The 12561-nt window shown below is 42.3% G+C and overlaps 1 protein-coding gene across 1 annotated transcript in view; it reads right to left on the bottom strand.

The window, feature by feature from the left end:
* Positions 1–12561, bottom strand: part of BEND7 (BEN domain containing 7) — a 78003-nt gene that overhangs the window by 40731 nt on the left and 24711 nt on the right. The window contains exons 3-5 of the mRNA XM_011968136.1: positions 8559–8900; positions 5588–5710; positions 1740–2005 (exon numbers count right to left, since the gene is read on the bottom strand). Coding sequence (XP_011823526.1) covers positions 1740–2005; positions 5588–5710; positions 8559–8889 — 720 coding nt within the window. The 5' untranslated portion in view covers positions 8890–8900. The remainder of the gene's footprint in view (positions 1–1739; positions 2006–5587; positions 5711–8558; positions 8901–12561) is intronic.

Genomic DNA, 12561 nt, shown 5'->3' with positions numbered 1-12561 from the left:
TGCAGTGGCACGATCTCAGCTCACTGCAAGCTCCGCCTCCCGGGTTCACGCCATTCTCCTGCCTCAGCCTCCCGAGTAGCTGGGACTACAGGTGCACGTCGCCACACCTGGCTAATTTTTGTATTTTTAGTAGAGACAGGGTTTCACCGTGTTAACCAGGATGGTCTCAATCTCCTGACCTTGGGATCCGCCTGCCTCGGCCTCCCAAAGTGCTGGGATTACAGGCGTGAGCCACCGCGCCCGGCCCTCACTTTTCTTTAGAAGCATGTTACTCTTCCAAGACAATCAACAGCTAACTGAGTTCTCATTAGCCGGGCATGATGGCAAGTGCCTGCAATCCCAGCTACTCAAGAGGCTGAGGTACGAGAACTGCTTGAACCCGAGAGGCAGAGGTTGCAGTGAGCGGAGATCATGCCACTACACTCCAGCCTGGGCGACAGAGTGAGACTCTATCTCAAAAAATAGCTTAGAAAATTTAAGGACTGAATGTACTTTGTGTTGAGGAATAATTTACCTCTGTTTCCGAATATGTGATCTACCTGGGGTTTGACTCAGGGCCCTAGTTGCAATAGCAATATGATATCATTGCATGAGCTGACTGGTCCAGAATAGAATGTCATCATCATAAATTATGTTTTAAAATTAAACTTTTAGTCTAGAGGAACTTCTTAACAATTGTAGCAAGTGTTTATAGATTTCAAAAAAAAAAAAAAAACCTTTAACATTGAGAATTGGGTAAAAGTTCCAATAACTTTCCAATCTAAAAAAATCACAAGATGATTACTTTTGTCCCTTCCCTTTGTTAAAAACCCAATGTGGATATACCCTAGCAAACTGTCTTCCCACAATTTCTTTCAAAAACGTTTAAACACTTTTTAAAAAAGCAATTTGTTTCCCACTTAAAGTTTAAAAGGTACGGCCAACCTCTAGTCCTATACAGGCCTGCGGGAGTTCGCAGCAGGATTCTCATCCTGTGCAATCTGATAGTAACAGATCCCCCATTCTTGTTTAAGAACTCTCCCAAGAAGTTAAGGTTCACAACACAAACATACTCAGAGAAAGGCATTGTAAACAGAAACGCAATTGCAAATATAGTGCAGAATTAAACAAATTCGTTTATGGTCCTATGAATGTAAAATAGCAAGTCAGATGGTTATCTCGGATGTCATCCAACATTCTGGACTGCAGCAACATTCTGGCTATGATATTAAAATAGAAAAACCTTTGCAGAGCGTTAACCTATCATTACACGGAGTAAATGGCATGGCGCTGCCACCTAATTAGCAGTGTGGCTTGCATCTATAAAATAGAATTAGCACGACTGCTCCTTTTTTATTATTAGTTTGTGTTTCCAGAAAGGTATGACCTTATCTGTATGGTTCTGTTCATTTACGCCCATCTACAAAGGATTTAATTATATTCTTTTAGGTCTCTACACTAAGGAAATTGAAAACTGCTACTGCAAAATTAAAAATGCAAAAGAAATTAGTGAGCAGATTATTTACGCCATCACCCTCCTCCTTTTGGAGACAAAGACTGGAAACCTGTCTAAATAAATAAGGCATAAAATTTTCAGAAAAGAAAACTCCAGACAAGAAAATTATTACCATTCTTCTTTTCTTCTTTCCCACATATATTCTGCAAGTTTCTCTAGTTGTCAAAAGGGAAATCTATAAATACTATAAAATTCCTGAAAGTTACATAGCATTAGAGTCAGCAGCCAGAAAATAGCAACTTACATCTGAGGAAGGTGATTCCAGAACAATGCCGAATCCTAGAACGCGGCTCTCCTCCGGGGAGGTGTGCTCGGCTGCCTGGAGAGCAGATACCTCAGAGGTCACCGCTGCCTTCTTCTCCATCTCTGACCCACTGGGCTTCTGTTTCACAGTAAGAGGTTCCACAGTCTTTGGGGGCACTTTTTTCTTTTTATTTCTCTTTCGTGAGACAGCAGTTCGCTGGGAGCATATAAGGGAAATTGGGGGTTGTTGTCTGTTTTGAGTTCCAACTGCGAATAATAAACAAAAATATGGTACAGGCACGTGTGTCTGACTGAGGAAAACTTATCTCCGGTCTATCCATGTGATCTACAACTGAAACCGAAACGAGGAAAACTCCAGGATGAAGCACACTAAATAAATCTCCCACTGGACCTAATGGTTACCAAACACAGGCTCTGAAGCACTTTCAGGTCCTAAAGGCAGAACAATACTCAGGAGAAAGCGTTACTGCAGGTGAATCGTGATAGCATACTGCTGTTGGGTTCGATGCTGGGAAAGCATCGTGAGCTGTGAGAAAACAGAGAGCATGGCTTCATAAATCATAGGACGGTTTTAAACAAATGAGAACTTCGGAACTTGAATTTAGGTGGAGATGGCTGTGCTTCCTGGTCAGCCTGTTTCAGGACTATTCCAACTGTTGTTTGGGGTTAGACTGATCAATTTCTAATAATCTACAGGTGCCAGAACTGACAAAGATGAGACAGCGATGATCATTTGGGAGAGACTAATCAAAAGTGGCAGTCTGGGATGATTCTACAATAGGGACCAGTAAGCATGTGGGAAAAGCCTGTTAGTTACTTAATTAGGACCAGCGAATCCTTCCTCACCAAACAAATATTCTCCACACATCAGCCACCTCCAGAGCACCCTTCTACATGGCCTCAGACCAGGCCACTTCTTTAGACCTCGGTTTCACATAATTGAAGGAGCGATAATATCATTCTGTACAAGTCAAGCAAGTCAGTGAAATCCAGACACAGTTCCAAAGATGAAAAGCACAGTGCAGGAACCAAGTATCCAACCTGATTCTATACTTAAAGAAATCCAGGATGGTAAATTATAGTTCTCACAGGTGCACTCTGAGAAGTAATGTCTGCTAGCCATTTAAACATACTCTCTTGGAAAGTGTCATTGGAAAATATGGAATCATTGTTTAAATCCTCAAGTATTAATATAGCTTCCTAAATATGACCATAGGATGTCTCTGCTTTTCAATAGGAATGAACCTATAAGACAAGTGTAAACTAAAGGTCTTTAAAGGCACATAAACATGGATCACCTCCTCTTACCTCTTATCAGTCCGAAAATAAAGAATATTTACACTTTGATCCTGATATTTTTGTCTCCAAACTCAAAAGCAATTCATAAATATTAGAAGCAAACTAATTGCACTACATAAGAGCACAGAAGCTTTTAAACCGGTAATTAGTCTAGCTCACTGGCTCTCGACCTTGGCTGTACATTAGAATCACTCGAGTTTAGAAAAACTGAGATGCTGGGCCAGGCATGGTGGCTTACTCCTGTAATCCCAGCACTTTGGGAGGCCAAGGCGGGCGGATCACGAGGTCGAGAGATCGAGACCATCCTGGCCAACATGGTGAAACCCCGTCTCTACTAAAAACACAAAAATTAGCTGGGCGTGGTGGTGGGTACCTGTAGCCTCAGCTACTCGAGAGGCTGAGGCAGGAGAATCACTTGAACCTGGGAGGTGGAGGTTGCAGTGAGCCGAGATCGCGCCACTGCACTCCAGCCTGGCGACAGAGCGAGACTCCGTCTTAAAACAAAAACAAAAATAAACAAAAAAACTGAAATGCCTCAGCCCCACCCCAAACTAAATGAACTGACACTTCCAGACATGCCGCCTGGGAACCAGCATTGTCTGAAAGCTCTTCCAGTGATTCTGCTGTGCAGCCAGAGTTGGCAACTTCTCTTTGCTCTATTTGCATTCCCCCTCAAGGTTGGGTCTGTACCCTCAGAATAAAAGGGACCCCGAAGAATGATCACGATGGCCTAGGCCCCAGGCCTCGCTGAGCGTCATGATTCTAAATTAAAAATGAAAATGTTTTGGTTTAAGGAACATGGGGACTATCTGAGGTTTTCTTCTTTTGCAAATCTAGACACAGCCCGAGTCTCTGGCATACAGATCTTACCTCTAGGTCTTATTCCTTGTCTTCTTAAAAGAAAGGTGAAACTTTCTAAATGTAATTTAAATCTAAGTCTTCAGGCATTAAACCTTAAGTAAATCTACCCACGACACAAATTTTTAAGTTTAAGAAAATTAAAGGAGAGTAATTTATTCAGTTTATCCTTTGTGCCATCCTACAGCTTTGGAATCGTTTACCTCCCTAATCTGCAAAGGTTCAGAAAAGAAAACACAGCGACAAAGTGGCATTTACTTAATAGATTCTAAAAAGGCTTCCGTCAAGGATTTAAATGGTTGCAATTTGTAGTTTGCCATTTCAGTAGTAAGGAGCTTAAGTGACAAAACAAATCATTACAATTTCATATGCATATTTTCTTAAGTGCGAACAAATTCCTCCTTGGAGAAAAGAAACCGAACATCATGAAGTAACCTTTCTTTCTGAGCTCCTTATTTAGGAGATGTTAACCTCTGCCAGGTTAATAAGAACACAGATTATCATAGTGGAACAAGGTGAGTCCAACGCTTACTGACCTGAGCAAAATGCTTCCTTAGGGTAAAACCAAATTCAGTGCTTAAAAAGATGCTCTTTTTCAGAAAGTAGCTCACATTACTTCAATGTGATCTTGGGTGACTGATAAATCTAAGTATTAAGCTTTTTATATCAAAACCACATCACTGAATATTAAAATTATACTAGAATTCACTAAATGGCATCCTGAACAGCCTCTGAGTGACGACCTTCTGGACTACCATTCTGAGGAAAGGGCAGGAAAGCTAGTCACGACATGGCTAAGAGCAAGTGGTGATGTCCCTTGACAAGAGGGAAAACTTAATACAATGATTTATTTCTTGTACCTGTGACAAAAACAATTCTGTTTTCCTTCAGTTGTGAAGATCAGAAAATACAGCTGCTATAATGAAGACCTAGACTTCCAGACTTCCATAGAACGCTCCATGGACTTAAAGGCCACGCTAATGAAACAGCTTAGGCTTGTACCATGCCTTATTAAGTTCATTTACAACCACTACATCATTCTATTTTGACAACAGTCCTGTGAGTTCGACATGAATTCTCCATTTACAGACAAGAAACAGGAAGCTCAGACACGCCACACAGCATCAAGAGCAGAAATTGGCGTCCAATCCCAAATTATAAATCCACCGCTCTTCCATCCCTCAACTTGCCTGACGGCAGTGAAAACAAAAAGGAGTAACATAAACAAAGACGACAGAACGGGAGGATCTCTGAGCTTCCGCATCCTGAACAGGAGAGAAAAGCCACAAAGCACAGCCTGGGGCTCCACATTTCTTATCTGCTTAGTCCTTGAACACTGAAGCCCATGCTTCCTCCAGGGCTCCTCCATACACAATTGTTCCCAAATTTAATTAACTGACATTTGCGAAATACTAGGAGATCATGGAATGAAGTCTATTGAGTACATACACATAATTATATGAGCTGTATCAGTTGCAAGACAAAATATGTTTGATTTGCTAAAGGAAAAACGGATTGTAGAGAAAGCTGAAAAAACAGATACTTGAAAAGGCACAGCAAGACAGCAAGGTGAGAAGAAGGCTTTAATAAAAGCACAATGAACATTCCAATGGAAGATGTCAGATATGCATTAAAAATCAAAGGACTCATTCCGAGGCCTGATCCTTGTACCTGCTTGAATTTGCATTAATTTCCTCATGGTCTTGAGTTCTTGCAGAATGGCCTGCAACGTTGACTGGCAGTTACAAGTGCAGCAGTTTGATCCAGCTGATGAATTCACCACTGGAAGTTCTCCTGAGCATGAAAGAAAAGAATGACTACTCCAAACAAACCAAAAAAAAAAAAAAAAAAAAAAATCATAAAGGGGTGGGGAGAAAAAAGAAAGTATCTTGGCAGGATTTTGAAGCATGTGCAATTATGATGAAGCTGTGCCTAAGGAAAACGTACCCACTAATTATCACAAGCTAAATCTGGGGGTCTGACTTTATCTAATTATCCAGGCTCCCATACTGTAAGGTGCGTGCTGTGGCGCGGTGTGGGAGCCTGCACGCACACACGCACACAATGAGTGGGCACAGCAGGCCTCCCTGTTGTCAGAGCCGTTCATCTCAAATAACAATACCTCAAAAACTCACTCGAAACACACTCACGCTAGTTCACACAAAAAGCAAGCCCCGAGAACAGCCTTGCAAAAAAAATTTGGTAGCTGTGTTTAAGAGTTCATATTAAAAATTAAATGAGTTCTATTGAAAATAGTTTTGATATTAAGCACATTATTTCAAAAACAAAGAACTGTGCACCCATGAAAAGTTTTAGAATACTCTCTGGGTGTGGCGTTTGGGGTGGGGAAGCACAGAGGAGCAGGGATGGGAGGATATATTCAAATTGGATGGGTTTGAGGGTACTGGTGGGCTGGCTGGTTTTTCTTCAACTTAATCAAGAAAATCTTTCTACCTCTTTTCTCCATTCCCATGTCTTATCTTTGCCTTGCCATAGCCTCTTTTGCACTGTTTACATTTAACGCCTTTTCCTTAGTAAATCTATCTTATTCTGTTTCTCTCATAGGTAAGCAAGTATCTTCCATTGTCCTTAGAATAAAATGGGACATGTGGACACTGCTCTTACAGTGGGTTCCCTCCAGCACCTATTCACCTGACCACCATAAAATGGAGCAGTTTAGAGACTTCCAGCGCTTACATTTTCTCACAGGCCAGCAAGGTAAGTTCCATGGATTTGTTCCAATTACATGTTTTATTATACTTTATATACCTTAAATCCTGTAATAGGCATTATTTGGGAATACTGTAGAAAAATTCACCAGAGCAAAACCATGAAATACTTCAAGATAACTTAGTGATTGTAGTGGTACAATTATTTACATTCAAAATTGTAGCAAGATTGTAATGTTACAACTTTAAAATTGTAAATAATCCCAATTAAATACTAAAGTAGTCACAGTTATATGTAATGTATTTCTTTTTTTTTGAGACAGGCTCTCAGTCTATTGCGCAGGCTGGAGTGCAGTGGCATGATCCTGGCTCACTGCAACCTCCCCCTCCCAGGCTCAAGCGATTCTCATGCCTCAGCCTCCCAAGCAGCTGGGACTACAGGCATGCGCTGCCACGCCCGGCTAATTTTTGTATTTTCTAGTAGTGATGGGGTTTCGCCATGTTGGCCAGGCTGGTCTTGAACTCCTGGCCTCAAGCAATCCACTCATCTCAGCCTCCCAAAATGTTAGGACTACAGGCATAAGCCACCACGCCTAGCCATATTTCTACAGAAAACATAAAATCGATATCTATGCTCAAACTGATATGGGGGAATTTATGTTTGCAACTTTTACTAACTTGATACTTTTCAAAGTAAATCCACTGTCCCTGCTGTATACTGGGAAACTGAACACTGTTTACCCAAAACTTACTGATGTGGGGTTTATTAACTTCATTCATACCTAAGGGTACCTAAGGGTATTTTATTTCTCTTATTGTCTCTTCCATGGTAGTAGAGTTAGGAAGGTCTTAAAGAATATTTCTAGTCACTATTCTAAGTACCATCTTCATCATTTTTAGAGGACAAAACCAAACCTTTTCAGCTTGTTATAAATCATTTTCTAATTTTAAAGAGAACTGACTTTTTACTTTTATGGAGGAGTCTTTAAAGAGCTGTGTCCCTCTAACCTGGATGCATGCCAGCGTGGGAACTTTGATACTGGCTTATGTAATATTGAAAGAAAGACAAGACACCCATACATCTCTGGGGTCCTTCGCTGTCTCATCAATGTCTCAGGATGGCTTTTCATGCCTCTGAACCGCAAATTGCGGTTTTAAAAAAAGTCAAAACAGTTCTCTTTTTCTTGAACGATATTGTGAAATGAAAATGAATGGAAAAAAATCCTTAACTTTTTTAGGAAACTGAAAATGCTTTCTTACCTTTTTCTTGTTCTCTTTGTGAAAACATAGATCTGCACATCTCTACATAGTTTTAGAACAAATATTATAGCATCCAATGTGGCTGGATAGAAAACTAATATGACCACAAAAGCATCAGGTTTTTTTTCCTTAAGCTTTGAAAAAAAAAATTGTCATTTGATTCTTTTCTTAACAATTAGGAAACTTAAATTGAGAAAATTTTACTTTAAAGGAATACTTTCCATTGCTAATGAAGCACGTTATAAAATATGGATCACGGGGTTCAGTACTGGTGTGGGATGCTGGATTATCACTGACCCTCCCCCGCCCCTGCCTTTATCTGGGACTCTTCTGATAATGAGAAAGGTGAAGGAGTAACCAAGAGGATATGTTAGTAACACACCATAGGACCAGGAAGCTTCTTTTAAAGACAATGGGGAGCTCTTTCTGCCCTAATGTTTGTTTTTTTTGTGACAGTAATATCTGTATATGGGCACAAAATGATCATTTTTACTTCTTAAAGGGCTAAAATCTCTACCAGGAAATCTTCACTTATAATATAGAACCCCCTGTCTTTCCTAATTCTCAATTCTGTTTTTTAATAGTCTTCAACTCTTTCCTTTGTGTCTCCCTGTCTTTTAAAGTAACTCAGCAAAGGCAGGTAATTATGGGAGGGTTTAATAAATTGAACTCAACACACTGAATATTTAGAAATAAAACACAACGGTACAAACCCCCATGAGAGCCTTCTGAATGTTTGTTGACAACCATACCATTGGAGCTTGCAGCAGGGTGGGGCTGGCTTTGGAAGGTTCTAGAACGGGTGCCATACTGCCCTGAGAACTGTCCACTCTGGGGCGGTAGCTCATTCCACACACCACGTGAAGACGGGTGGAGGCTCTGTGGGGCCTCAGCAGAGGAGTTCAAACGCGGAGGCCAGACTAAATCCAGGTCCTGGGGCTCTTCTTTTAGTTTCTCTCCTTCTTTGCCAACTCGCTGATAGATCCGCCCAGTGCTGTCGTTCAGCAATCTTCTCATCCCTGTAATTTGCTTTTTTATTTCCATGCTTTCATCTCCTAATGGAAACAGGGCCAAAGTTAGCACTCTAAATTAGTGAAAAAGAAAAACAGTTCACTAACCAAAAACAAGAGAAAGAAAAAACAACCCTTCTTTGGAAATAAGATGACTGATTCTATACACTTAATCTGTAAAATGCAAAGGCAGGAAAACTGACTACGGTCTGAAAAAACCCACCATATTCCTGGTGCCTCTCATTTTAATCTCTGCAAGTCTCCTATGATAAAAGAAGTTTCTTGAGAGTGTGTCATCAGGAACAAACATCACATTCCCTCTTTGGAAGCATTTTCTGAGTGAGAAGGTGATGAGGAAACAGGCTGAGACAGAAGGTCAGGGATAGAACTGGACAGCGGAACCCCTCTACTCTGATGTGCCACAGCCACCCGTGAGGAACGGGCAGGTCACTAACGCGCTCTGCTGTCTTGTCAGCTTCAGCAGGCGGGGCGAGGACAAGGAAGCAAGCCTGGACTGGCAGGGATGCAGGGCTTCACTACTGACACAATGTCCTCCAGGATGACACGCTGCTGCCGCTGGAGACATCACCTTCAGAGAGGATGGCCGAGGAGAGAGAGAGGCGCTGAGTGTGGCAGCACGGCGAGCAAGGGGGCTCTGTCTTTCTGGCACCCTGATTCCCATCACATCAACCTGGTGATGACCGAGGGGTCCCTGCCACTCGAGGTCACTGGCGGTACCAGCACTGGAAGGGCGGAAGTGCAGCCTCCCCACCCCGCCCTCCCTCCAACGCCAAACGCACTGCCACCTCCCCTGCAGCATAACTACGTGTGAGAGGTCACAGGCAACTGTGAAATCCCACCTCACCTACACTGACTTCTTTTTTTAAAGATTTTTCTCCCAACTCAGGAATTTTTTTTTAAATTAAAGAACTTCTATATTGCACTGGGAGGACTTAATAAATATTACTTAAAGATGTCTATAATATTGTACAGATAGAAAATATTTTCGGCCGGGCGCGGTGGCTCATGCCTGTAATCCCAGCACTTTGGGAGGCCGAGGCGGGTAGATCACCAGAGGTAGGGAGTTCGAGACCAGCCTGACCAACATGGAGAAACCCTGTCTCTACTAAAAATGCAAAATTAGCCGGGCATGGTGGTGCAGGCCTGTAATCTCAGCTACTCAGGAGGCTGAGCCAGGAGAACCCAGCTCACCCTGCGGGGAGAAGGTTGTGGTGAGGTGAGATCGCGCCACTGCACTCCAGCCTGGGCAACAAGAGCAAAACTCCATCTCAAAAAAAAAAAAAAAAAGAAAGAAAATCTTTTCTATCAATAATAATATCAAAGGATAATGATATCTATTAGGAGCTATTTCAAACACATTATCTTCTTAAACTGTGCATCAGCCAATATCTTCCTGAAGATGAAGAGAAAAGGATTTTTTTTCCTCAAACCCAGAAGATAAAATAAAATCTTAGGCCACTGCTAGGCATGGTGGCTCACATGTGTGATTCCAGCACTTTGGGAGGCTGAGATGGGCAGATCACTTGAGCTCAGGAGTTTGTGACCAGCCTGGCCAATATGGAGAAACCCCGTCTCTACAAAAAGGACAAAAGTTAGCCCAGCGTGGTGGTGTGTGCCTGCGGTCCCAGCTACTTGGAGGCTGAGACAGAAGGATTGCTTGAGCCCTGGAGGCAGAGGTTGCAGTGAGCCGAGATCATGCCACTGCACTTCAGCCTGGGTGACAGAGGCAGACCCTGTCTCAAAAAAAAAAAAAAAAAAAAAATTCTTAGGCCAGGGTATGTGCGTGTAAACATTCATGCAGTTACTCTAATAAATGCTTGAAATTTAAACTAAGAAAAAGAAAAGGCTAACAGACAGCATCTGTTAAGAAAAATACAGCTCCTACAAATAAATACAGCACATTCAATATAATGATGTTTTAATGCACTTAGGATCATATAAGCGAAGTTTCGCTGTAGAACTGGTAACTGCACAATAACCTAGCCATTTTGTGCTTTCAAGTTAGATATATAGCTTATTAATACATGTGTTATGTTACTAAATAAGGAAGGTTATTTTGAATTTACTGTTCACTATTTTGAAGTAAATATCTTTAGTTTTTTAAAATGATACTAAAAACATTACAGAATATATTAATTCTGTCTAACTGAACATGGGTAAACACAGAAATAACACAGATTTCCAAATTTACAATATTGCTATGTGTTGTTGGCATATGCTTGAGAGGAGAAATATTCTAATTTGAGAAAAAACTATTTCTACTTCAAACCCCTGTGAAATTTACAATATATAAACAATAAATCATATTCCAGATTTTATGAGAATGAATGACCAAGTGAAATTTAAATAATGCAGAGTCAGCAAAATTTACTACTCTCTCAAGAGGCTATGGAACAGGGTGTGTCTGGAAGAGGTCCCAGAGGAATCCTGAAAGATAAGCCCACAGGCAAATGTGGCATTAATTTCAGCAACCAGACACATACATTCCCGGCTAGTTAACACCACAATTCAAGCAAAAGGAGGTATCTTTTCTGTGTGGTTTCCACTCACAGCCCTCCCCATCAGGCCAGGCGCACCTGCATTGAGGGCTGTGCAGAGCCTTCGCTGACACAGGTTGGTGGCCGCCTCCCCCGACCCCAGGTTCCCTGAAAAGAGCAGTCATAGCCAGAACACATGGGGCAGACACCCATCCTGGCTCTCGAGTCCAAGCCAGCTTGCTTCTCCACGCTAACTGACACATCACAGGAGAACGGATGTGTCTCCTGTCAAAGGTCCTGCCTCCACTTTGTAGATAGAATGCTAGGATACAGTGCTACCATTAGGAACAGGCAGGTGTCATAAGGATTCTGGAACCTTCCGAGGGCAAATCTGCTTTGTCATGACCTCAGTTTCAGAGTTCCAGAACTTTTGCCTATGAAAAGTACATGGCTGAAAATACAACCTGAGTTTTCCGTAACTTTGTATTTTCATTTTGACAACCAGCACCCTAAGCTGCAGGTGGTGATGGGGGAGGAAGGTGGCAGGTGTGAGCGGTTCTGACAGTGGGCCGCCCCTGCCGTGTGCAGAAACATGTCTCCCATAGGCAAAACAAAATGAAACAAATACACAAAAAATCAGGACGTGGGGGTACTGAGGAGGAAGAAACAGTGCTGAAAGGAACAGGGCAGGAGGCCAGAAGCAGGTCTGTCCTCAGAGGAAGTAAGCTCATGGCTTAGCTCACTGTGGCACATTTTAAAGGATGGAACACGGGGCCGGGCACAGTGGCTCATACCTGTAATCCCAGCACTTTGGGAGACTGAGATGGGCGCATCACCTGAGATCCGGAGTTTGAGACAAGCCTGGCCAACACAGTGAAAGCCCACCTCTACTAAAAATAGAAAAATTAGCTGGGCATGGCAGAGCGCGCCTGTAGTTCCAGCTACTCGGGAGGCTGAGGCAGGAGAATCACTTGAACCCGGGAGGTGGAGGTTGCAGTGAGCCGAGGTTGCACCACTGCACTCCAGCCTGGGCGACAGGGTGAGACTCCATCTCAAAAAACAAACAAACAAACAAAAACCCAACAACAACTTAAAGGATGGAACACAGAAAACTGCAGTAACTGCAGAAGTCTGTGCTGAGAGGAGAGCTGAGAGGTGAGCGGAGAGGTGAGCGGAGAGGAGAGTTGAGAGGTGAGCGGAGAGGAGAG

Source organism: Mandrillus leucophaeus, unplaced genomic scaffold, assembly GCF_000951045.1.
Source record: "Mandrillus leucophaeus isolate KB7577 unplaced genomic scaffold, Mleu.le_1.0 Scaffold83, whole genome shotgun sequence".
Lineage (NCBI taxonomy): Eukaryota > Metazoa > Chordata > Mammalia > Primates > Cercopithecidae > Mandrillus > Mandrillus leucophaeus.
Note: the sequence above shows the minus strand (reverse complement) of the source record. Positions and strands in the feature narration are given on the sequence as shown.